Consider the following 27,683-nt stretch of genomic DNA (forward strand, 5'->3'; position numbering starts at 1 on the left):
AGCTTGTTTATGTATTTATTTTCGGTAATTCAAAAATCTTAGTTTTCGTAGGCCAATATCTGAGAAATGTCCTATTCGCCAGCGTCTCCAGAACGTATCCCTCGCGAATAACGAATCAAAACTATGAGAATAAACCTCCAGACTTGTGTACAGTAGAAACCACACATTTATTTCAGACAGACAGCCAAAATTCCGGCTCCGAAATACAAATAGAGCTCAAGACGGCAACGTGAATACATTATTGTACAATACTGTACTTATCGCAATGAAAAACATCAGCGTAATACATAAGATTGTTCCATTCCGCAACGTATTTCACCCTCCAGCACATGCAATGATTCAGTGCAACATATCCAATAAAGCCACCTTTCAATAAAAAATGAACATTGATCACACACAACACATCTGATTGTACGCTGTTCACAATGAAAGCGTGTATAACTTATATCCACACACAGTTTAAAATCTACTTGGTAATCATCCTCCTCTTAACAAATATTTTGATTCCCATCAGCTCATCAAGTAAGCTTCACACTTAGTGACTGTACCAATTAAAGCCCTTTGCATTATGCAACACAGGCACGCAAAGACAACATAATAGTGTACGGACGACCTGAAGTGTAGTCAAGAAAATGTAATGAGCTCTTCAATGATACTTTTGATATACAATGTCGGAGAGGATTAAAAAAAAACATTATCAGTGTACCCTGAATCATGAGCCAACTGCCACTATGGGTAGTGGGTCTGTCTTTCAAAAAGCAATTAGCCACAAGAGCTGAAAAGCCTCTCAAGTACCTACATTGTATTCCATCAATAATAGATGGTGTTTACACATCTTACTGCTGGGTGAGGCCAGAGGAATGATAAATATATACTCACGTACCGCAAGATCTTCAACAAATGTTTAATAGTAATAAATGAACGTGAATTAAACTCATCAACTCGGGGGTTCAACATGTTAGCCTCCACACAGCACTCTCAAAATAAATGTAGCGTGTGATTCATCATGTATACGTCATGAAATTACACTTACAAAGTAATACCCTAACATTTTAAGTAGCAAAACAATTCTACCATAGAAACCAAAACATGAGTCATTAAAACAATCATTACACATTCAAATTCCCAATATTTTAGATGATCTAAAAAAAGCGAATGAATATATTTTAACATTCCCAAAGTTTGAAACCGATGTTTGAGCAAAGAAAATTATAGCAGCAAAATTTGGTGTCCAGTGTAAATTGTGGGGTGGATTTCCCCAGAGAATAATAACGAGCGAGGCATTTGCGTCTGTACAAGTGCTAACATTTCTAAGATGCTGTACAAATGTATGTACCTTATTTTTTCCGCTTCAACATGCTTGTGAACGCAGTACTAGAACTGGTTGTCAGCTGACCAACTTTGCTAAAAAACTTGTTTTTCGCATCTTCCATGAGCACGGGGCTGGGCAGGCTGCCAAATAATATTACGCACAAAACACACAGTTTTTTTTCGTTCAGTCTTTTCCCTCACTTCATCATGAGTGTAACATCTCATTATAATGGAACGTAAATACGTAGAGGGTATTCAAATAAGTGGTAGCAATGCACGTGTGAGTCAACTCATTGTAGAATCTTACCTGGGATCAGCTGTGGCTTTGCCATCCAGTTTGAATTCAAAATCCTTTATCATTGAGCTAAGGATTACCTGCACGGAACGCAGTAAGCACCCATGTTAGATGGATGTATTTCAAGTAATTCAGCAGTTGAGGAGGCAGACTTTCTTACCCAGAAACAAGATAAATGAACTGCAGACTTTATTCAAAGTACACGACAAAACAATAACAATTTCAGATTTCTTAATCGGCTACGGAGAAATACAGTGCTCGCTAACTTTAATGCATTTCGTTAACGATTGTGTGAACGTGGGAATTATTTTGGGAATGAAAATAGAGACTGACTTCATGCTCATGAGAAAGATGCTCCATGTCTGTACGGAGGGCCCGGAGGCCCGGCAGGAAGTGCTGCACCATCACGTCCTCTCCGATAACTGGTGGCCAGACAGCGCAGTCAAGGAAAAATAATATGCCAGAAGAGAGCTTGGGGGTTGGAAAATATCAAAACAATGTAATAATACGAAGAAAAAAAAATCACATTTTCCAGATGGAATGTCCTTGGCGAGAATTCAGTAAAAACACTCTTGACGTGCATGGGTGGTGTTAACATCTCCCGATTTTCCAAGCAGATAAGTGTGTTTTTTCCAAACAGACACTTGTGTGTCACAGCAGAGATATGAAACAATAGAGGAGAAAATATTTGATCGTGATAAATGATAAAAGTACATTCATGTGATTTGGATAAAACAGCGCGCAATAATACGCCCTGGAATGTCCTTTCCATATTTGTTGAAGTGCGTGAACCCAAGTACTTTAAATTCCTGAAATGTGTACAGCAACAACGTGGCAGCGATTCTGCTATGGGTTTTGATGACACAGGGAGCCCCCCCCCCCCATGTGAAGGATACAGCAGCAGGCCAGCGCGCTGTACGCCTCAAAGAGCTGCACAGCCACTTCCATTCGCTTGCCGTCCGTCGCTTGCTGGTTGTTACCCATGCTGAGCACGTGCAGGCTCGGCAGCATGACTGCACATGCACCACAGGGAAAACCAAACAAAATAAAACATTAAATCAGCGGTGAATGACGACCAAAAAATCATCCTCCGTAAACTAACATATTGACCGATCACTGTTTTTTGTTATTTTTCTTTAATTGTATCCTGATCGTGCTATCGTGTAATTTCATGAGACGAAGTATCTCAGGCAGAGCAATGCAACCCTTCGTGTTTAGTGAATGACCCACAAAAGCAGATATCCCCTTCAAGAGATCGCTGGTCCACACAATCTCAGATAAGCACTTTCCCACGCACCCTGCCACATGAGAGTAATGTGACTTACATGACATTAGTAAAACCAATATTTTACGAGTTAAATTAAGTACAAAACAAAATATGTCACGTTTTATTGCATGTGCAGTGGATTGGCGTCTGGGCTAAGATCATCAACTTAATTGAGAACCCGGTTAACCACGGGCGTCTGCCTGTGATACAATTGTAGCGAGGATGCACGTGTGCACGTTGAGGCAGCCAGGTGGCGGCTGAGCACCGAGCCAGCGCTGCAGAGTCCTGGGTGCTAAGCTGGTAACCAGCCGTCGTCTAACCCGATGCTCAATGTTGCGCGAGAACGGTCTCAAGCTTGACACACAAATGTCACATTTGCTCAAATTTACTTTTATGGTTTTCTCAGACACGAGGACCACAATGCACTCTTTTCTAGGAAATGCTGATGGTTATTTTCTACATCCACAAAGGCTATGTGCTTTTACACATTTTAACATCTTGTTATAGTCTGCACTATTATTCTGTTTTGATCGGTTTATCTCATCATTTACCAATTAGATTTTTGTTGCGATAATGGTATCAGCCCAGTCACCACAGATCCACAAAAATCATTAAAAAAAGTTTTACTCTGGATTCATTGAAATGCTGCAATATTTGCAAGACGTAATGATGTATGCTGCTAGTGTTTACAAAAAAACAAGTTCAAGTGAGTTCAGAAATAGTTGTGCGATGTCTTCATCTCGGGCGATTCTCCGACAGATTGGTATAAGATTAGCTGCAGAGCTCATTACGGAAAGGTTTTGACATGACGTCCGTAGCTAAATTGAACTATAATGATGAACAAATGTAAAAAATAATTATTTTAAAAAATCCATGTGCGTATGAAGGCAGTAACAATGCCAGCTTTAACAGCACACATTGAGAAGACGGCTGAAACCACACCAAGTGCCGGAATACTGTATATCCTGCGATCACGCACGCATTTACAGCTGCACGTTTGTCAGTGCAGACATATTTATAGACGATGCCACTTTACAAAACGGCCAAAATAATTGCCTTTGTCAAACCACTTCAAAGTGCCCTCTCTGCGATGTGTTTTCAGGTTGTACCTTGTGTAGGTTGGCATGACTGACATTTAACTGTGCACGCACCTCCGATTAGCAGGGTTGGCTACGTACAGGTGTGAAAGAAGATCAACATACATACATAACAGCTCCATACAAGTGGGGAAAATCAATTCACTTCCTGAAGACGCTCCCAGCATGTGGACCGGAAGGTCGGACACCGTGCCAAACACCACGCAGTACCTTTAAACACTTCAGAGAGCCACAAGGCACAACTGCGAAATCCTACGCAGTAGAACTTCCAGAGCAGTTTCAAGATAAGGAGCAGTCACCCTGGTGGGGCCCCATCATCTTTGGCAGTGTTGGAGGAACTGTGATAAGCGAGCGAATGGGCTGGGTCAGTGGCCGAATGAGCGCATCTCACATTCGTCCCGGAAGCGCGGCTCTGCATTGGGCCCGACGCGGCCCAGGGTTCGGATGATCTCCAGCTGCAGCGCGTGCTGCTCCTCGCCCGGCCCGTCATCCAGGAAGGACGCCAGCTGCATCTTCACCCGCTCCAGCAGCTGGTCGCGGGGGTGGGGGTAGAAAACAAATGGCCACGTAAAATAGGTGAACACATCTCAATTAAGTACTGCAGCACGTCCATCTAAAAGGAATAAGGCCAGTCATTTAATTGTTAGTAAAAGCCAATCACCAAGAAAACTACTTGTTTTATTAACCTGAGGATGTAGAACTGGGTCCAAGAGACCGTGCATTATGGCTTTGGTATACACACTACAGGCGCTTGCATGCCCTTATACAAAACATTTAACACCTTATTACAAAATAGAACAAGTATCATTGCTAGTACAGGTCTTCTTAGACCCAACCACAGAAAATCTAATGTTACATCAGTGAAAGTCACGAGGCTGAGGTGTTGGGCGTTTATATGGGTTTACCAGTCGCGTGCTTACACTTTGTGACCATTAATTAGTTACAAACATGCTTATAAGTGAGGTATGGTAAACAACGCAAGTTGTAAGGTCAAGGTTTACATTTCTCCTGAATGTTAAATTGCCATTTGTTACGTTTGAATACAGGATACAGTTTCACTGGTGACACCGGCAAGAAACACAGGGCACATTTCATGTGCGTGCGCATGTACAAGGAACACATGCCACGGCCGTGGCAATAATGAGCTAGCAGCAAGTGGGATAAAAAAAAACGAGTTGTGTTGACAGGGCTGTACCCTACTGGGTGCCTCTTATCTGCCAAGGGTTTCGTTCGGAGCCCACGAGGTGCCTGGCTCCACAGCCACCACCATCAAGAGTCTCGCGAGGGGTGTGTTTTTGGCACCAGTGGACAAAGCCAGGTTTTGTTTGGTTGACTAAGCGCAGCAGAAGGATGTAACGTACCTCTTTTTGTGTCACAGTTTCAATTATAGCTCCCAACGCAGGAATTGTAGCTATTCGCACTGAACTGCAAAACGAGAAAAAAGCATAATTAAAGTGAGCGAAACATACTTATCAATAACTGCACACCGTGCTTTCCAGTGCACTCCACTTCCCAAAAAAATTTATTAAATACACCCTCCCGCCATGTAATAAATGAACAGTGTGTAATTTACTAAGTCTCTTACCAACAGTGGCAGACGACAATAAAAATTAAGCGACGATAACGCTACCGACAAACACTCACAATTCCGGGTCGCTTGAGAGGGTGACGAGAGCAGGTGCCACTCGCTTGTCGATCAGGGCCTCGTGCATCCCTCTCAAAGCCAGCTGAGACAAAAAGCACCGATTTGTTAAGATCGTGGGTAGAGTCCATTCATCAACAGCTCGATAAATGTGGCTTCGCGTGCCAAAGCTGCCACACGGTTATTGGTTCTGCATACAGTTTCCATTACTTGCAATGCAACGTGATCAATACTTTATAAATGGTGAAAAAGTAAAAGTTATGGTGTTTTCATGGAACAGCCAGCAGGAAAAAAGCTAGAATGGAGGAAAGCAATGTTTGCGACGAGTGTTGCGGTGAACAATACTCACAATTTCTATTGCACAAACTAAAAAAGAATACTAGCATATCCAATGTATTATTTATATTCAGCTAATTGACGTGAAATAAATTGAGGTTCGTCATTTAAACTAAAAGGATACTTGAAACAACTACATCACCGGTCGCAAACATTCGGTGGTGCGCGAGGGAGGGGGGTGGAAAAACGGAATGTGAATGGGACGGCACATGTAAATAGGTCGTATATACACAGAAGCAAACATTCCTGCACAGAACCCCACACTTACTGTAAAGCATCCCAGGGAGTGCAGAGAAGGCTAAGAGCAGCGACAGGCCTCAGTGCTATCAGACTGTCACACACACCCTCCTGAGTGGATACCGATGCACAACAGAAAACATACATGCCACTGGATGGAGGAACAGAGAAGAAGGCGGTGGGGCACGATTACCACTACACATATACAACAGGTCATACGGCGGACAAGTTACACAATGCAGCAAGGCCCGTATGACACTAATCAAAGAGTGTAAAGCCAAAAAAACAAGAAATGACAAGAACTGGAAGAAGAAGAAGATACAGCAATATGCAAAACGTGTAATGACTCTGTAATGCATTTTCAAAAGCATGTATGCTTAACGAAATGCCATAATGGAAAATAAAAATGAAGAACTCAACTGTCATACCTGTAGATTCTAGGCACTTTGTCAATGGCTCTGAACACTGGACGTTTGTAGATTAAAATTTGATTTGTGTGTAAATGTATTATTTTGAAAAGCAATGTTTTTTTTACTGCATGTACGACTTCAAATTGTGTTTACGTTGAACATTTTTAACCGGAATAAAAAAGAAAAAACTTTTTACATAAATCTCATCCCAGTTATTAAATAGAAAAGTAAATTATTCAAACCTCCCAGAAGAACTATGTTCGAAAATGAATAACTACGTCTAGACGCCAATGCAATGCATTAAATAGACTCTCAAATGAAACATTGAAACTAAATTTTGCAGATGTCAGAATGACTTACATAATGCGTATGAATCAGGAATATTTTTTTAATTAAGTCTTTAAGGTCACAGTGTTGTTGAACAATAACATGCCAGCTCTCATTTTATAAGACAAGGCCTTCATGCTCGACTGCCTAAATCCCCTACATAAAAAAAACATTGTGTGCATGAACCCAACATACAAGAGTCTATTCAATCTCTTGCTAAACTTAGAATTAATTAATTTTCTTATTTCACGAAACAACATATGCTGGTTAACGAGTGTGAGACATTGCAGCAAGCGAGGTCTCCTGGCTGACAGTGACATTGAGCACCTCCTTCATTTCAGAGTGAACCTGCCCTTCCGTCACGCTCTGTGGCGTGCTCCCGATTCATTGTGTGCACGGAAGTCCGCTCGTGAGCACTGCACACATCATGGTCACGAAGCCCTCGGTGTGTTGTCGGCATGTACACGCTCGAATTCAGTACCTCAAACATCTTGGCGGCCGTGCAGCGCACCTGCGGGGAGGTGTGCACCACCCCGCACCACAGCACAGCCAGTAGCATCTCGTGGTAGGCTGGGTTGGCCCTGAGATGGGGAGGCACAGAGGTAGCAGTGTGACCGTACAGACTTCTCGTCACACCACATCATCATTTAAAATGTATACGCTGCTTTTCATGCAGTGCATCTCAAGGTGCCAGAGCAAAGGGGTATTTGAGATCGGACAAAGTGAGAGTCAGTGATTTCCTGCTCAAATGAGCATTGAGGCAGTGCTAATCTCTCGTTTACAGCCGAGCCAGTGGTGGACATCCAACTAAGCTATGGCAGCAGCGAGTCCATCCACATGACGATACATGAATCCTATAGTACATGATTGCACACTAAATACGTTGCTTAAAAACAATAAAATATATAGACAACATATACAACACGAATAAACTAAAGCTAACGAGTGATCGAGTCTTCTCTCTTTCTTGTCCACTTCATTTGAATTATTCAAAAGTTATCTGGAAATAATGTCTTTAATTTCATCAAGGGTTGATGAATCGTGAGTGCATTAAGGACATTGCTGAGCAAGCCATTCCACAGCGTTAGTACCAAAACACCAAATGCCCATTGGGCCATTCCGAAATTCCTCCACCGTTCTCGTCATTTAAAATATCTCTCTACCACAGCGGAACCACGCAGCACGGAGCAATGCCATCTACACCGCTTTGGCGTGCAGAGAATTTGAGAGTCTGCAACGGATTCGTGTAAGTTCACATTACCGTCCCGGAATGCTCGTTTGATTGTATTACTCGGGAAGAGGTGGGGGGGGGGGGTAGGAATGACAGCAGGATATGGAAAATTTCGTGCCAGTTGAGAGAGTGCTGAGCTGCAGGTGGATAATGGAATTACAATGCTGCCAGCTAACCATAAGGGAGGACGCTACACACACAACACCTAGCGCCAAGACTCGGAATAACAGACATTTTAATGGATATTCCACAACAATGTTTACAGTTTTTGGATTCTGAATGCAGTACATGCTGGTATGGAAAATTAAACAAAAGTAGTAATGACAAGAGATTTAATAGAGGCCCTCCATGCCAGGATATATATGAAGGGATACTGAGCTGGTGGAGGACAAACTTCGTTGTACGAGTTCACAAACAACATGTGAGAAAGTAATAACGTGGTGCTGACAGAATATTTAATTATCTTTTGGAATAACACGGTTTGGAGGGGTTTGCTTAATAACCATTCACTTGTCAGCTCATGAAAATATATTTACGGATTAAGCTAAGGGCAAAACATAATAACTAGAAAGTAAAATTACATTTTGGGAAAAAAATCATTGTATAGGCAGTCTTCAAAAGATAAGCACACTCACCCAAGTTCTACAAATGTGACCTTGAGGCTGTCTAGAGGCAACTGATTTACAGAAAGTTTCATCATGACATCCTCCATGAAGCTTGAAAGCAGCTTACGATCGGATTCCTAAGATGAAAATCCACAAAAAAACGATTAAATAAACTTCAAACACCATCACTTTCACAAAAAAACCACTGCATAACAGGAACATTAATTCGTGGATGCGGTGAAGCAGTAATAATTTGGCACATTTGATCACGTGACTAGCTTAGTTATTAGCTACGTCGCGTGAAGGTGGACGATAAATATATTTTACTTCATCGATCGGACCCAAAAATCAATTATGAAGCATGTCTTAAGTAAAGAACGTATACAAACTACATCATGTCAATCCACTGCTAAATGAGGGCACCCCCACATTGATCGTGGGGTTATTTGACCGTACTATGCCATGGTGGCCAGTTGGTGAAGGAGTATAGATGTGGGGGCATACAAGTACAGGACAACAATTAATCTTGCTGCACTGCTACCCACCTCGAAGCCCCACAGCCAACTATCGTACATGGTGGCCACCCATCCAAGCCCTACACAGGCTCAAGCCTGCATTTTTCTTTTGACAACTGAAGAGATCTGATGAGATTTGCAAGTACTGTACTTGGTTTAAAATATATCACGTAATGTTATTACAATCGCAGTTCTTATTGCCAATGCACTGTTACTTTATCATTAGCATTTGAGTAAAGTGTATGGACTCTTATATACCCAAGCCAGCTGGTTAAAGCATTCAATTGTTAATGAATGCATCCGTACCTCGGTGTAGCAGGTGAGGATACCCAAGGCATAAACAGGCACTGTGGCTTTGGCCAACAGAGAGTTTGCAGTCACGGTGGCAGCATCTATTTAAAATACAAAAAATACCTGTTAATAAGTTAAACGAGACTTCCGATGTAGGAAATATTAAATTCTTTTGCAGGGCTGTACATAGAAAGCAAATTATTACAATGAACTCTGTTGTGCCACCTTACCAGGATTGTTCTGTAATGCGACCAAATGCTTTTGGAACAGGGGTTTGACCTGAAAGTAAACACCAGCAGATACTGTTCTTAGTAAACTGTGGACAATAAATCGTCAGACATGTTCGTAAAGACCAGTTCAAGCGTTGAAAGAAATTGCCTTATTTGAGGCGGTATCCACTTGTAGATAACGCCACGATGAAAAGCAATTCAAGTTTTGGAAGAAAATATATTAACCACAGTCACAAGCTGCTACAAAGCAAGTTGACAATGTCACAAGACCACTCGTAAGTTGTCTCACTTTGCCGCTTGTGAACTGGCGTCCAAAAGTCCTGCATAAGGTGGACACAAAGGTCGCCAAATCGTGAACAGCTGATGGCGACGTCACCGGGATTTTACAGGCCACCTCCACCAGCCGGGGTAGCCTGCGAACAGACAAAACACAGCAAGCCAGGAGTTAGCTCTGAGCTGGGCACCAACGCCTTCCGAGTTGCGATTGAACTTTAGCTGGTTTGCGAAATCTGCATGGTACAAGTTGTGTTATCAGTTATGGCATCGGCACTTCAATGGGGGGCAAAAAAATGTGATGCAGTACTGAAATGAACTCTGTCTTGGAATATAAATGAGCATTTTTTTTCATGCATCTTCCCCAAGTTTTATTTGCGTTTGCTTTATTGGCATCTTGTCATCAGATGAAGAAACCATCAGGAACTCGCAGAGCAGTGTGACACCCTGTATTAGAAAATGGTCCGCAGATGCAGATAACACAGAAGTACTTCTGAGAACCTTTCAAGGGACCACTATTGAGAGGCAACCCTTGTCCACCTACCCTATTATAGAGATACATCTTCATCACATTACAGTGAATCTGATATTTTAATTCTCACAAGTGGAATTTCGTCAAATTAAGTCCACAGAACTACATTTGAGAGCCTAGTGCAATCACGGGCAACTCTCAGCGGTAACCAGGCGAGCGCTCCGACCTCTGAGCAGCCGCTTGGTCACCTGTACGTGCGAGTTTTACTGTGATACTCTGTTCACAATGTGTGCTACGGCATGCTGACATGTTGTGCTGGATCCAGCGCATGCTCTCCCAGGCCTGGGTGTCCGGGTCGTCGGCCAGACCACCCAGCCGGCGCTCGTACAACACGAGCAGCGACGAGAGCCTCTCTGGACCACCCGCCGCCACCGTCACTTCCGCGAGACGGCACGCCGTGCTCGGGAAACGGCCCACTGGGAACACACGAGACACACGTGTGGAACACGAGCGTGGTTGTTGATTAAAGCAGAATTTTACAAATACGCCTACATGGCTCGATTCTTAATTTCTGGGTATAATTAAAAAGTGAAGCCGATGCCGGCAGTAAGGTATGGTGTGTAATGATGTATGTTGATCTATCACACCGTATGTAGCCAACTGTGCTAATCGGAGGTGATTCTCCCTTCGCCATAATTCAATGCAATGTCATGATTCGGGGGAATCTATTCCATGTCTCAATTGTATTGTCTGTTGCTTCTACTCTTATATATATGTTTTCTATCTCATCCATTGCATAAGCTGAAAGGTAACTTGGATGAGTTCTAAATACAGTAATCGACATATGATTCGATGATTGAATGTATCGTGAGCTCAAACATCAATTTCGATCAAATAAATAACTTTCAGGCTCGAATACACCAACAGCAAAGTTTTGTACCTTCGATTTTGGGGGCGTTGGTGCAGGCCTCTGCTTCTTCCGCGAAGGGAGATGTTTGTAGCACAAACAGGAACAGGAATGGAACCAAGGACTGCAGGGCCAAGATATACTGATGCAACTTGCTCTCGTCGAGAATGGAGTTCTCTTCCTGTTGATTTAAAAACACGTTCCACAGAATTGTGACGTGCGGTCAGTTTAAATTACACAAGAAGAGTTTTTGCACTGGAGTGCCTCGTGTGGGACTGACCAGCATAGGCCATAACCTTAATGGGGGCAGAGGGGACTACATCTCCCTTACCCCTGGCAGACTCTGGGGGAAAACAAGAGACCTCACTTCAAAACAATAAACCTCACCAAACATACTCGTGCACATCGATGGAGAGAGTCTTATAGCCGAGGGGGTTGAGGGAAACATCATGTACAGTCAACTGAAGTAGGGAATCATACCAGAAACATTTACATGTTAAACTAAGAAACCGTGTATTCTATCCCCTCGACTACAGCACCTTCATGCAGTAGGAACTGATTCTTTCCTACTCCATATCGACAGCGTCACTTATAGGCATTCATACCAGCTGCTCACCCACTCAATGAGCCCCCCCCCCCCCCCCCCCCCCTCTTAACTTGTACAAGGATCGGAATGACAGCCAAAGATTGTCCGGCACCGTGCTCACTCACCAGGACGGCCGTCTCCACCTTGCTGAGCAGCGAGTTGGCGAGGTGCGTCTGCACGCGAGCCAACTCACAGGCCCACATGCCAAAGGCCGGCAGGAACGTCTGGTGAGTTGCTGCCAGCACCCGCTCCGACGTGTCCCGTAGAGCCATGAGCAGCAGATCAAATGCCTGCAGGAAGTAGAGGCGTTCGTCGAGTTGGTCAGAAAACCGAGCATGCACAGCTGCAAACACGTGCAATATGCAGAGTTGTTTTTAACATTAGGCATGTGACAATGCAATGATTCGTCAATAAAACATGAGTCTTATGCTAAAAATATATGCATCATATTGTGCGCGAGAAGAGATCATTTAAGGTTTATACAAATTGAACGAAAACAAATAATGTATATCCATGTGCTTTGATGCCACCACCAATTCTACCATTTTATTTACGCTCTTCAACTGAACATTATTTTTACGTTTCAGACACTTTGGCTTTTGACCTGGAAGTACTTGTCAGGGTCATCAATGTACGAGATGACGACTCCCAGGCTCCGAACCGACGCCTCCCGCACCGTCTCCGTCTTGTCTTCGTGCAGCATCTGCTGCAGCATGGACAGCACCAACGAGCTGCGGATCGCCATCTGGAAATGTGCCGATGGGGATGGGTGAGCCATGGTTAACCCGCATCTGTCAAGTCACGTTATATCCAACCACTACCCGGTGGCGGGCAAGTTACTGGCATTGCATATGCTACAGGAAGGAAGGAATCTAGAGCTCATATTGAAACAACACATTTGTTTGACAGCAAACCTCCGGGTCTGGCAGTGGACTCACAGGCAAGTAAGGAGCCAGGACGCCGCATGCCTCCGCAACAAGCTCTCGCCTCTCCGGGTACTTGTGACTGATCTGTAACATTAGAGAAATACACCACAAGCCAGTGTATATATTCAACAAACATACAATATTTTTTTCCATTACTTTCATTTTGTGTGTTTTCCCCAATTTTATCGCAGTTGTGCTATCGGTGTCATGTCATGAGATCTTTCGCAGAGCAGTGAACGACCCTTCGTGTGAGAGAACGTCCCATGCAAGTGAATCCCATAGAGTTACCTCTGCTATCCTTTCACGTGACCTCTGGTCATCACAGTGGGAGCAGCGCTTTCCCACCCATTCTGCTACAGAGCAATATTCATGGCATGAAAGTCAAACCAATATTTTAAAATTTTACGAGCTGTAATTTATCCAGACTTAGGTGCAGAAAAAAATTAATTCGGTGTGATTACTTTTTAGTGCACTCATTGTTGGCCTGGCTGAGAACATCATCTTATTACACGAGAAAAACCCAGTTTAATCACAGGCGGCTGCTTGGATTGGAAGCCAGGATCTCAGCGGTGCCAGCTCAGCGCTCTCATAGCTCTGAGTCACCCAGCCACCTCAAATGAACATGGAATACAAATTCCCAAGCTAATACAAAGTAGCTGTGCTGGTACACGCACCTGTTCCCAGCACTGTGGAAGGAGTTCCGATTCTGCCCTGGCTGGTCCCACGTGGCGTGCGAAAGCCACACAGCCAACCAAGATCGTTTTCCTGATATTTGCAAGCACGCACATGAAAACCAACATGAATCATCACACCCTCGAGTGTACAAATCAGGGTCCTTGTCCACAAAATTTGGCAGTTCACCAGCAAACGGTGCAAACAAACCTGATTCAGTTGTTGAGACAATGCGTGTCGAAACCAGTCCAGGGTTTGCTTGTTTGGAACCAACGCTACTGAAATCATTCACTCCCAGAAAGCTATGTGGCTGACAGGATGTGTAAAATCTACTTTTATTTTTTATGTGGATAGAGGGAAAGATATGAAGAGGAAAAATATGCTCTGCTTATGTATTGTTACGCATTCTCCACAATCAGGTTAATGAATATATCGTGTTATACCCCCATAGGTGAGGCTTTGTTGCAAACATAAACAAACCGCTTCATGCAAAAACTATGGCTACGCTCGAATTAACAATTCGTTAATTACCGCTGCTGCTCGTCTGGTCGCTTGATGAGGTTGAATAGGATGTTGAGGAGTTCATCTCGCTGCTTGGATTCTGGGTGCAAGCACGCCGTGCATAGGAGCACAGGAATTAGCTCCTAGGGAAAAAAAAACACAGAGGATTACGAGAAGCGAATTTCACAAATCAGCCAATCGTGTAATCACGACTCAGGGCAGGTTTACATGAATTTGTTTTGTTACATTAACTGTTTCACTATGCTGTGAATATTTGTGACTTCTGAAAAAAAAAATTCTGCCTTTAAGAACCCACATGGCATGTAATATATGACCGCTGTTCTTTACGAGATATGCGTCTTCATAATGGAAAAAATATATTTGCAGATGGAATAAAATACAATCAAATCCTACCAATGGCTGCTTATACCACACTATGATTGAGTGTGGTATAAGCAATGCTTGTGTTTGGGTTATGTATTATTTGTATACATGCTTTTTTTTTGCTGACAAAGCAAAATAAATTAGAATATTAACCAATTTGTTGTTCTCTGGTTTTGTGGAACGCTTTGATCAATCCGACCAGTTTTCCCAAAGACATCATACCAAAGTGTCGTTCATGTCGGATCATCGTTACAACGGTGATCATGATGGCATCTTACCAAACAAAAGGACAAGCGAGCGGATGGACAAGAGCCAATGCTGGAGCGCTTTCAACCTCAACTGGATAGCAGCAATAAAAAGGCAATGGTCATCTCGATGCCTAAGGCATGAGGAGTACCATCAACGAAACGCACCTCCCGTTTGGCGAGCAGGACATTGGGCACAATGTGAGGCAGACATCGCCCCAGCACAGAGATCACACTCTTCTCCGAGTCGGCAATCTTCGCCACCTAAGAAGTGAAAGTTGACACATTTTTGGCTCAAAGAACATCCGAGAGGACAGCGACTTCGCAATTTCATCTGCAGCTCAGCGTTGTTCGACTGAACTAAGAAATCCACCTACCTCACAGCCAAGCCTTGAGTTGGAGGTCGTCATGCAGCACTGCATTAAAGTTCTCATAAATGTTTCTGGCAGTTTCCTGAAAGATAAAATAAAAAGCACTTACAGGCACATCCTGAGGACTGACAACCATTTAGGGTTAAATATTTTTTGAAGGTGCAAAAAAGAAAAACTCGTCGGAAAAATTATACCTCTTAGACTTTTCAAGCTGCACTTGGTCATCCAGGTCTTGTTCGCTGATCACGTGATCGTCGACGTCGCGGAGTGTTAGATTATCTGGTGGGCTGCTGGAGCTCGGGGGACTAGAGGCCACATCTGAGCGTGTAGTCTCTCCCTGTAGTGTGGCATCTAAAAGTAAACGGAGGAATGTTCAGCATATTAATGTGGATACATTTCACGTATGCAATTCTTATAAAACATCACGCATCTTTAACAGAAATCTATTTTTTATTTTAATATATCCAATCATCATCGACAGCCGTGAACTATCCACTGCTGGATTATGTCCTCCCCAAGTTGTAGTCATCCCTTACAATCTCAAGATGTAACAATCCATCTCGCTCTAGAGTTGATCTTTGCGCTCCATCTTTTTGGTGGTTTCCCTTTATAGGAAATGTTTCCTCCTTTGACTGCTATTTTGTTGTCAATCTCAACCATCCGGCATCTTTCCTTCTTGTGATGTATTCTGCCCAAGTCTACTTACTTTCTACAATTTATATAGTGTGCGATTGCTCTCTGATCCATTTGTCTCTCGGTGGAATTCCAAGTTTGTTGAACTCCTTTTGCGCCGTACGTGGCCAACCGTGCTAATCGGAGCGTTGAGATCTTGCACCTCTCCATGCTTCTTTGCATACTTTTCCAATTTTGTGCCATCTTCTTTGATATCATCAATGTTTCAGATCCACGCGTCAAATTAGGTAATGTGCACTGAATAAAAGATGTGTTATCTAACACACTGGTAGGCACTTACTCCTCTTGATGTTTCACATTGCTGGAATAGAGGCAATTTTTGCGAGATATCTGCAAACAATTTCTATGATTATTTTTAATAGTCTTAATCGTGTTATAGCTTCATCGCTGTCACCAAAGGTTAACATTTGTGGATTACCAAAAATCAACCTCCTTTGTGCTGCTTTAATGTTTGTCATTGTTTATAAAGATGTCTTCAGTAATGTGTCCGATTTATTTTTCTACTTCAATGCTTTCATTCGTTTCCTAAACTATGTCATGTCTTGGTTCTCCAAAAAACAGTAACGAATTCATTTCCAATAGGTACGTGTATTTTTGCTTTCGAAAGGGTGTGGGTGCATTTGCAGTCTGAACGCGCAAGACTAGTCATGCATATTAGCTGCGGGGCTGAACGTAGAAGATTAACATGCACATAAAATTAATACACCTGACCTCGCGAAAATACACAGACACAACATGGCGACATGAAAAATTCCATCGTCACCATTAATGCTCACAAAACAACAGCCTTCCATATGTAAACAACTCAAGGCAAATTACAAATATTGACAACCAATTTCAGGAAAGTATCTCATCCGTGATTTAAAATAATATACCAACATACAAATGTGCCGTTGTCATATCGAGCGCCTTGAGCCAAGGCAGTCTATAAACATAAGATATGTTTTTAAAGATACCGAGATCGGTCAATGGCCATAAGACATGCACAAAGTGTATTTGAAGGATTGGAATTAGATACTGGGCAGATTTAAATAAAATACATAACTGTGTAATTGTTTATTTTTCTTGGATTAGCATTTTTTTCAGAGCTGTTGCTCTCATGGTCATGAGATAACGCATCTATTCAGAACTGTTAAGGAGACGAGGGCAAAGCTTACGTTTCAGAGAGCAGCTCGCAGAAGAAAATGTTCACAGAAATTATTCTGAGATCCCTTTAAGTAGCACATTATCAGGCACACTATCAAACAAAACCTCCTATGGAGATACATATTCTTTGTAGGACAGTCAACCCAATCATTTTACATCTCAAAGTTACTATTTAGCCAAATTAAATAAAACAGACTGAATATGTTTTTTTACAGCACAGCTATTGCTAACTGGACTGAGAACCCAGTTTTATCACAAACGGCTGAAAAGCAATCAGAATCTTTATTTATCTTTGAAGAATCCGATGAGCTATGAAGCTATTTTTGTTTACAGATATCCAGCAGAAATGGGTCAGCGAGTTCTATCAACAAACAAAACAAAAGACAAGATGAGTAAAAGATAGAGAAAATGTAATAAAGTCGCTAAAATAAATAAGTATAAAGAATGGAAGTATAAATTGCACAAGTACATGAATTCCTGCTGATTTGTCAAAACCAAATGCAAGCTTGGGCAAGGCATCAAACAACCACAACAAGAGTCCCAGACCACACCAAGACAACACAGCTGGATTCAAACGCAGGATGTCAGTGGTGCCGGCTCCGTGCCCTAAACGTGAGCGTTGAATAAACTCGCTGGCACTAACCTTGTACAGTAGCAGTCTTCTGCGTGGGGGCCACATCACGGATGGTGATGTAGAGCTCCCCTTCGTCTCCTGGGGACCTAGGGGTGGCAGCCTCCTCCTGCCTGTTTTCTGGCACCGTGACGGACATCCCGGCAGGGAACTGCAGTGCTGCAATCTCACTAAATGTGGTGCAAAGTCATACGAATCGAGTCAATAAGCGCTGCATACCTACCTATTCGCATTATAATTAGTACTCTGAAACAAATCTATGCAACTTAAACCAGTAACAAAAATTCATTTGTATTCAAGGTAATATGTGGAGATTGGAACTTGCCTCTCGAGTTGTCTGATCTGAGCAGTGAGAGATTCATTTTCATGTCGAAGCCGTTCCACCAGCTGGTTTAATTCCTTCACCACTTCTGCCTGTTGGAAGTTGAAATTGCAAAGTTATTTCTCAGACTAATGACCATTGATCTCATTATTATTTTCCACATTTCAATTGATATTTAAGCTACCAATGTAATAATCAGAAGGACCTGGTTGTTGGACAAGCTGCCGTCTGGAAGATCTCCAAGGGTCAGGCTGGAAGGGTCATCCTCTGGGTCGGGGTCAGGATTTTCTACGTGGTCAGGCCCCACTCCAACATCCAAGGTATCACTGGGAGGCACGATCCTGCTCCCATAGTCTCGGTAGAGAGTCAGTAGATCAGGTGGCTTGGGGATATTGAGTCCAACATCATCCCACACTTCGATGTCCTGCAGGAGAAATCAATATCATTGGTTACATAAACCAAACAAAAACAAGAAACATCATGAATATGGATGGATTCTGTAATGTTTTCCCACATGCGTTTGTCTTGGAGGTATTTAATGAGCAATAACAAGAACGTTCCATCCATTGGGCCATTTTTCTCGAGGGCAAATCCAGAAATAAAAACACAAATTTATGGAAAAGTTTCTTCATGTTGGATCATCTTTAGGGAAGTGAGTGTGCCCCTACCTTACAGATAGACAGAGTATTAATGCTCCCAACCTAAATTGGAAATCTTTTTTAAATACAAATGCGGAAGATGCTAGAGCAGAGCTCACCTGTTCGCCGTTCTCATCTGAGAATGTGATGGAGGTTAGCTTGAACTCGTTCTTCAGAAGAAACTCATTCACGAGGAAGTTGAGGGCTCGCTTTTCCAAAGGCCTCATTGGATCCTGGTATGTGACAGGGAAACCAGCTGATATGCAGTGTCATCATCTTCAGCCAGTACCTTTTCTCGGTGAAGGCCTCCCTTAGCTGTCACCATCTCTCATGGCTCCGCAATGCAACAATGAATCGGAGCCAAATTCATTGTTCTATCCCCAGCGTTAATAGCTAGTCAATTCCTCATGCGATCGTTTTGATTTGTTTAATATTAGTTTTACTTTTGTAATTGGTGACCCAAATCACTATTGTGAATTAAGCCATCCTAGTTTCTTGAGTTCTCACATGGTTAAACAAAGTGAGTTTGAAACTTAAACCCAAACTTGTACAAAGAGTCACAATAATGAAGCACAGCTTACACAGTCCTACCGAGGCATCAAGCTCGATATTGTATGTATGGTGAACTTCTTTCGCACCGTACAGTCAACCATGCTAATCGGAGGTGCAGATATATTTAAATCTTGGACCCTGCAAAAACTATGTTAACAACTGCCATAATGGTTATATTAACAACCACAATTGTTATGAATATAATCTATAATAATATAACCAATGCTATGACATTCGTTAGAGTGCCAAGTTACCTCACAGGCCGGCATTTGTTCTTCATTGTTTTTTTCCTGGGTGGGTGTGTTCGTTTCTGGAGAAAATACAGTTTCAAGAATCCGTTACAATATTTAAACAAGTTGTCTTTGGAAAACCAGATAATGTACATTCGCATAATTCACACATGAAGAGGAAGATTCTTCTTCTAACCATATTTGGGTATGGATCTGTGTATTAATGGAGGTAGAATATGAACTGTGATTTAGGTAGTAGAAGCCTTTAATCTAGAGGGCGAGGACGTTGAGCTTAGCTCCGCACCTCAAGAGTCCACGGTGAATCATGTCCGTGGAATATTCACACGCATTATAAATTGCATTATAATTATATTTGGGTTATAATAATACATCTAGAGGGCAAGGACAGTGAGCTGAGCTCTACGTGCCTCAGAGCCCATGGTGAATTATGTCCGTGAAACATTTTGAGGGCATTGTAAATTGCATTACTATTATTATATTTGGGTTACGTTTCATAGGTGTTGTAAAACACGCGATAAAAATGTCCATCGTGAAGGTGATAGCGGCATTACCGGCAGCTTGTGTGAGGTCGGTCCTGAGTGCCTGGATGGTCTCTCGGGCTTTTCTGAGCTCAAACTCCAGCACTGCCGGTGGGTGGCACAACACAAAAACGCGAGACGTCAACTCGACGGTGAGGTGCTCCCAGAACGACCATTGAAACGAACATACTTGCAGGAATGCCACATGCCTAGAGATAAGAATGTGCCAATGTGTGTGCATTTTTCTCTCTTTGCGGAAATGCATGTTTTATAGCAACCAACATAGGACACGCAGGCGCACGGCATCACACAACACATTACAGCACAGCACTGCATACTTTGAAAATTAAAATTGCGTGTGATAGAAAGCCTTTGAGCCACTAATGGATTGAAAGAGCCTAACGATGTTGCCTCTCGGCATTAGGAGCACACAGCACAGAGAGATCACAGCACAGCAATTCAAACAGTGCAACTCTAATTATGGAATGAATGACCAGCGATGTGGGAGTGTCATAATTAACATCCAGGAAATACAAATTTAATATAAGATTTTAGATTGTTCTGTTAATCCTTCTTTAAATATCATAGTCGGTGTAAAAAAACATTTTCCAAAATTTAGCAGAATATTTTTTTTATACTATTATTATGTACAACTATGGATATTAATAAAATAGCATTTTTATCACATGAAATCATTCTCTTGTTGTATTTAAGCATGTAATGCTATCAACTGTAATTGTATTGCCACACTTGTGTGTCACACCGAATTTAAACCCAACGCTCTGAACTGAATAAAACACAAGGCGTCTCACTGTTGCCCAGCACGCATGGGCACAAAGCAATTATCAGGCCTGGGTGTAATACGGTGAGACATTGATTATCCAAACCATCTGGGAATAAATGTGGAGCTCAATTGTGTCAAGCAGCTACTGTAATATGCAGATAAGGATACATAATGCACGATGTTAAGCCTTCTTTGTTAGAATGTGCTCGTTCATTGAATAACATCAATGAATAAATATTGTATGCTTTACAAATGTGAAGGCAATATTCCACAAAATCCCAATTTTTCCAGTCAACTCTCGATTATGTGGGGTATGGTGCAGGGTGGCTCGGATAAAACAAAAACGGATAATGCAAAATACATGTACATTAGGCGATATAAACCATATTTTAATTTTACATCAGGAAAATTGGGGTAGAGACGCAGACTGCTGCCCTCCGTTTTTATTGCCAACATGTTTGCGGTCACGTGGAATCTGAGTCATTGGCATGAGATGAGTGAGATACAGCTAATAATTAAACCAGCTTAACACCTAAATATATTTTTCTGCAAGAAAGGTTAATCTGCAACCCGAACAATGCTTCCACAGATAATCGAGAGTATTTCTTTGGATAATCAATTTTTTTTTCACAGAAAGCAAATGCACTTTATGAAACCGCTCGTGTCACAAACGCCCGTTTCATTCTCTTTTATTTTGCGGAGCCAAACGCCTCTGCGGTCTCCGCACTACCATCCCAGAGCCACAATCCCAGGTGAGTACCAACCCTTGACATGCTCCTGCCACTCATGAGGACAGCTCCGGCCCTGCCGGGCGCCTGGCAGGCAAGCCGCAAAAGCAAGGAAGCATCAGAGAGAGAGGCGGCGAGTTGTTAGGGGCGCACGGCATCTTCAAATCTAAGCCTTTTTTTTTTGATCTGGCACATAAACACATGGAACGAACGCAATCCGGCCTATTGTGCACACACAAAAACAAAAACCAACTGGCTGCTGCGTGGAGCACGTGTGCAATCTCACGCGCTTTGTCATGCATTCATGCAAAGGTAACCGTTTACATTATCGCTGCACAGGCACTGGCGGGCACTGTACAGTATTTTTCCTAATGAGCCCATTAATGGTGTCGTTTTGTAAATAAGTTCAATTATTTTGTGGGATTTAAAGAAAATGCATTAGATTATAACAAAATGATAAACATTTGCAAAGAGTTAATTTTATTTCTAAAATAATTAACAGCTTTGCAGCTGTTGATTTCGACAGGGAGTAAACAAGCTATAACCTTTCAAAGGTCATAAGTGTGTAGTTTTCTGCATGTGTTTTCCAAGGGCGACAGGGTTAAGAGGTGCAAACACAAACAATATCATTGTTGCCACATAGACTGTTGTCATACCTGCCACACGCTCGTCCACGTCTCTGTTTCCGTCATCCGAGTATCGCGCAAAATCCAGCGAGTCCAGCGTTGTCAGACTGCCCGCACGGTCTGCAGAAGAAAATTCATGGTACCTTTTCAGACTAGAAATACTTAATAACATTTCAATAGCACTGTTGAGGCACAACATATTATAAATTTACCTTTTCCTGAAAAAAGCAAAAAGGAAATCTAAAAAGGAATGGATAAAATAACCCCCTTCAGAACGGCTTATTTACAACCTACCATCATCCCTTAAAAAAATGGTACACAGTGCAAAGAAGGTAATCTATGTAATGTCCATACAGTAGCAAATGTCAGTTTAACACGTAGACTTTCGCAAGCAATAGTATCCATAATAGAGGAACGACACATTTATATTTATGCGCTCAAACCCAAAAACCTCTATTATGGATAATATTGGTCGCGAAAGCATACGTTTTAAACGGACTAACTTCTATGGGGAGGATACTTTTCGTCAAACAGTGGTTGCGGGCTTGACGGCACATTTATATTTACGCGATATAACCCAAAAAATCTCTATTATGGAGTACCAAATATGCAATTTCAATGGCACAGAGCTTACGGTTTCTCTCTTTTAAATATTGGCGATATTTTTTTCTCTGGATGCATAGACCGTAATTATATATCTGTTGTGCTTTCTTCAAACTGCCCCATGGTGCAAGTTGCCAATATCCAACAACTTGTAAACAAATAAACAATCTGGAATTTCACCGAACATGATACAATGCGACTGTTTCATGACGTTATGTTATTTTCCACAGGTTTTCACAGTTGTGCTATGTGGCTCCCTGGTGTGTTATTCGGTTGTACCACGCGTTGTTACGGTTGTACCACGTGTTGTTCGGCATGATATCTGACATTTCACTCCATGTGCCAGGAGGTTCTACATTCCAAATCCTGAAAATTCTCCCAGAACATGAAGCGAAACGTCGGACATCATGGCCGAACGACACGTGGTGCAAACAGAGCTAGTGCTTTTGTTTTAACTTCAGAAAATAACCTAAAACTTCTGTCAAGGCCACAGTTACGAATAAAGAATGAGCTAGACACATCAAATACAGTCGCATACGATTACGTAATAGCCACACAACTCCACCCAGTTCTAATTTAAACTGAAAAGTGTGTAACATGCACTTTAAATACATGAGTCACATGCAACACATACCGATGCAGTGTTACATTCCTTTTCACACTGCGGGGAGGTAGATATGCTATGCTTGTATAAAGACAATACAGTGCGAAGCGCGGGGGAATGATGTCAGCAAAACAAGATACTCAGGTAAATTCTTTTGTTGGCAGAATTACTGCAGGCAGAGAGACCCCACCTTCTACAGTAATACAATGGCAGTCCTTAGGTTGGAGAGAATGGCACAGCTCCTGCGCCCCTTCAACACGCTTTTGATAAAGCCTCAAGTTTTCTCCAATGGGTTCAAATCCAATACTTTCTGTAAATTGTGTGAAAATCCACCACAGCAGGAAAATGAATGCAGGGCGGAAACAAATAGAAATACCAACATTCGAATGCGTGCTCACAAACAGCAGGAAGGCATGACTCCCATAAAACACTGCATGCACGTCATGTGACCACCACATTAAATTCGACAAGGCTCAGAACATGAAATGTGTTGGTCACATGACATGTATGTGAGGAGCACATCTCATTTCTTGAGAACAGCATTGTGTTTAGTTTGTCCTTCCCCGCACCTCCGATTAGAATAGTTAGCTACGAATGGTGCAAAAGATGTTCAACATATGTACCTACATTTTTGTGTGTTTTTAAATCGATTTATTCCATATGACCAAAGCAGAAGCAGAGGCATAACCAAATAAACAATCTGTACATCACGTGTCGCCTATTTTACCATGATTCGGTTGCCTGCGTTCCACATCATCGTTATCACTATCAACATCATCAGGAACTGTACTTAAAGATTATGAACTCTGTAACACAATGTCTCTCACCTAATGTCCCCTGCTAATCTCATGTGAAGATGCAATTCCTGTATCAATGTGACACAAAACTAATGTCTAAAGTATTCTAAGCATAATCAGTTTCCAAAAATTTGTACCATATCACCTTACCCATTTTCACTGAACTATTTATATTCTGAACTCTGTAGGCTTGAATCTTTAAACAATTCAAGTACATCTGAGCTATGCTAACACGACAACTTTGTCTCTGAATGATTACCTTAAGTCAGCCGATGCCTATCCCAGAACTCACGCCAGTAACGACACGTGGTAAAATAATCTCACTTTATGTTTATGTATCATATGAGTACAGCCACTTCTCAAAGTTACATCTCGTTTTAACCCAATAAATGGCATCTGCACCATACAGAGGATGAATGCCAATGAGAGCAGTTGCAAAAATCCACCATACATACGGGTTATTGTAAAACAGCGGATGCTTTTCTTGCGTAAGGTTTTTGAAGGACTCCACATGAAAACTCTAAAACGCTCATGAAACCCAACAACACCCTCATCGAATGAAACGACCCACAAGTTGCATCGCGTAACCAAGCCAACAGGGAGCGGCCAACACGAGGGTCAACGGTTATGTTCACTTACATTGTTTAAAGGAAAATCTCCAACGAAATTTCCATCAAACGCACAAGTTACTTATCGAAATGACAGGGCACATCGATGGTTGAGAACAATGAAAGAGTGGCAGCTAACGGAAGGAATGTGTCGCATCCCCCAAGGAGATGGAGCAATGAAATCCACTCATGTGCGGGTGTCGTCTGTGAAAAAGAGCTTCATAGCTCATCGCATTCCTCCAGCCTTAAACAAAGATTCTGATTCAGGTGGATTATTATTCAGGCGGATTATTACAAGATCAAGAGAGATGGCAACGGCTTGGGGAGGCCTTCGTCCAGCAGCAGATCGATCATGACGACTTTAAACACACAAAACCTGCTGGAGCTGAAAATTACGAACGTTTCTTTTGGAAATCGTGATTGTGACATTTACAGTGAACAGCAGAGGTGTGGACTCGAGTCATGTGACTTGGACTCGAGTCAGACTCGAGTCATGAATTTGATGACTTGCGACTCGACTTGGACTTGCATAACAATGACTTTGTCCCACCTATGAGGTGTGGACTCGAGTCATGTGACTTGGACTCGAGTCAGACTCGAGTCATGAATTTGATGACTTGCGACTCGACTTGCACTTGCATAACAATGACTTTGTCCCACCTATGAGATGTGGACTCGAGTCATGTGACTTAGACTCGAGTCATGAATTTGATGACTTGCGACTCGACTTGGACTTGCATAACAATGACTTTGTCCCACCTCTGAGATGTGGACTCGAGTCATGTGACTTGGACTCGAGTCAGACTCGAGTCATGAATTTGATGACTTGCGACTCGACTTGGACTTGCATAACAATGACTTTGTCCCACCTCTGGTGAACAGTGAAGCATCAATAACTGCTGTTGATGCATAACTTACAGATTTATATATATAACCAGAACTCTCGGCAAAATAAACTTTCAACATACTGTAATATAATTGCGTCTGGAACAATTTGAAGGCGAAAGGCTTACTGAGAAACTTGTGGAGCCTAAGTCTCAAACTCTCGTCCGGAAAAATCATCGATGCCCCGAAAAATCACTTCGTCCGACTGGATCTTGTAGTTTTCATAAAGTAAACAACCAACTCCCAAGGTCTGCTCTTGCAGAAGCCAAGATCTGGCTTTGGGTCACTTCCAAACATGACCATCATCATCCATGATCTATCCACCGCCGGATGAAGGTATCTCAAAGCCATCGCATTTTCTCACGATTTCACGATACAACCATCCATAGAACTCCTGCACACGAGATAATATCACCGCTTCATCTTTGTGGCAACGTTCCCCCTGGCGCTGTTCCCTTCGTTGACTGCCATACCGTCGATTGTCTCATCCACCCGGTTCATCCTCCCAAAGCACACCTGCTTCTCAAAACAATCCCTCCTCAACGTGACGTTAAATACAATCCACCCAAGAGGCATATTGTGAACCCCTATTCATTAAGAGCTTCTTAATAGCAGGGTTCAGCAACTACCACGTGTGTCCATTCGACAGCTTACTTTAATTGGCCAGATGCGGTTACAGCTGGGGATACAGTCTCAACTCTAAGCCCATTTATCTTCCGGACGGATGTCACAGAACACCACCAGTGTATAGACGACGCATGGGTGCTCAAGCGTGAAGATGTGGGAAGTTAAATGGCTCGTCCAGCTCAGACCGAGCATAACACATCAACATAACTTTTGCCAATGCACTGCTGGATGACGGCCTCCACATGCCGTGTGGTGGGTTGGATGTTGGTCGCTCTCGGCTTACGGTACAGCCATGGATGTTGCTGCAGTGCCCTCTGTGCAGACCCACAGAAGCCTACACAACAACTCGACACGCATAGTGGTCACCCCTCACAGCACGACGCAGGGTCAACCCTGACAGAGCTTCCGGGATCAGGAAAACACAACGCAACAACATTTCACTACACAGATGTTAACCTCAATCCGCCTCCACTAACAATCAATCTTATCCACTGCTGGATGAAGTTCAGGCCTCCAAACCCACACTGACGACCTCGGTGCAACAATTCCACGAGCCAGCAGCCTGCACACACACCAACGTAGGTGTCTTGTCCAACTCACGCAGATGTGTGGGCTGGACAGACAGCTGCAGGTGATGCTGCTGCTGCTGTTGCTGCTGCTGAACTTGCTGCTGCTGCTGCTGCTGGGACTGGAGGCCGGGTCTCTCGAAGTTGCCGGGGTTGGAGAAGAAGTCCCGCAGCCGCGGCAGCTCCTGGTCGCGTTCGAGCAGCTCGCTGTGCAGCTCGAGCGCCGTGAGCAGCAGCTGGTCCCGCAGCAGCTGCGCCGCCACCACGTCCAGCGGCAGCGGGCGCGACGCGTGGCCTTGGCCGCGGTCCCTCTCATTGCCTTGGTCGTGGCCACGCTCCAAGCCCGTGCCCTTGCCAGGCCCCTGTTCCATGCCCGACTCCTGCCCATACCCAGATTCCCACTCATTCCCCTGGCCCTGTTGACTCTCACTCCCCTGAACATTGCCCTGCCCCGACTGCTCCTCCATTGACTCCATCTCCTCGCCACGCTGGGATGCCCGCGTCTCAGCAGCAGCAGCGGCTGAGGAAGACGACGGGGACAAGGTCCGTGAAGACGGGGTCAGGTCCTGGCCCCTGTCGTCGTCGTCTCGGTTCGAGTCCCGGCGCAGGACCTGCTGCTGGTCCTCCTCCTCCTCTTCGGAGTCGCTCACGAAGGGGTTAACAGGCGTGGACATGGCGACCCATGGGCATCGGGGCTGTGCTTCCAGCTGTAGCGTGTGGTGACGATGCACTTAGTGACGCTCTCGTCGTGATAGATGAAGACGCGCGGTCGTCGTGGTCGTTGTGCTGCTGGAGACGCCGCCACTGACGCCCAACGAACACGGATCGGTGGGGCCTGATTCTAGCTTTGAATTCCCACAGCGCGTAGGCGCGTATTGACCCAACGCGGGCACGCTATTGGCTAGTGCTCCGACACCGATGTTAACGCGCGAGGCTGATTGGTTAATCTGGGGCTGGTAGGCGGGACCCCAGC

The 27,683-nt window shown here is 43.3% G+C and overlaps 1 protein-coding gene across 2 annotated transcripts; it reads right to left on the bottom strand.

Annotated features, from left to right (window-relative positions):
* Positions 1–143: 143 nt before the first annotated feature.
* Positions 144–27,567, bottom strand: LOC144727544 (RAB11-binding protein RELCH homolog). 2 transcript variants are annotated; one of them, XM_078606404.1, is made up of 31 exons: positions 26,745–27,567; positions 22,051–22,140; positions 21,431–21,481; positions 19,916–19,987; positions 19,368–19,423; positions 18,681–18,794; positions 18,129–18,347; positions 17,927–18,015; positions 17,614–17,771; positions 15,326–15,482; positions 15,138–15,213; positions 14,929–15,024; positions 14,162–14,274; positions 13,633–13,723; positions 12,971–13,042; positions 12,637–12,777; positions 12,158–12,322; positions 11,480–11,627; positions 10,847–11,015; positions 10,084–10,207; positions 9,795–9,843; positions 9,580–9,665; positions 8,789–8,895; positions 7,404–7,503; positions 5,615–5,697; positions 5,332–5,395; positions 4,362–4,500; positions 2,503–2,619; positions 1,940–2,028; positions 1,619–1,686; positions 144–1,452 (listed from the first exon to the last, which is right to left on the bottom strand). In XM_078606404.1, the coding sequence occupies exons 1-31, from the start codon at positions 27,382–27,384 to the stop codon at positions 1,338–1,340; spliced, it is 3,858 nt and encodes a 1,285-aa protein (XP_078462530.1). In that variant the 5' UTR covers positions 27,385–27,567; the 3' UTR covers positions 144–1,337. The 2 variants fall into 2 exon arrangements, with proteins under 2 accessions (XP_078462530.1, XP_078462531.1); XM_078606405.1 differs by lacking the exon at positions 21,431–21,481.
* Between the last annotated feature and the right edge of the window lie 116 nt (positions 27,568–27,683).

This window comes from Lampetra planeri, chromosome 26 (genome assembly GCF_965212315.1).
Source record: "Lampetra planeri chromosome 26, kcLamPlan1.2.h2, whole genome shotgun sequence".
In the NCBI taxonomy this organism is placed as follows: domain Eukaryota; kingdom Metazoa; phylum Chordata; class Hyperoartia; order Petromyzontiformes; family Petromyzontidae; genus Lampetra; species Lampetra planeri.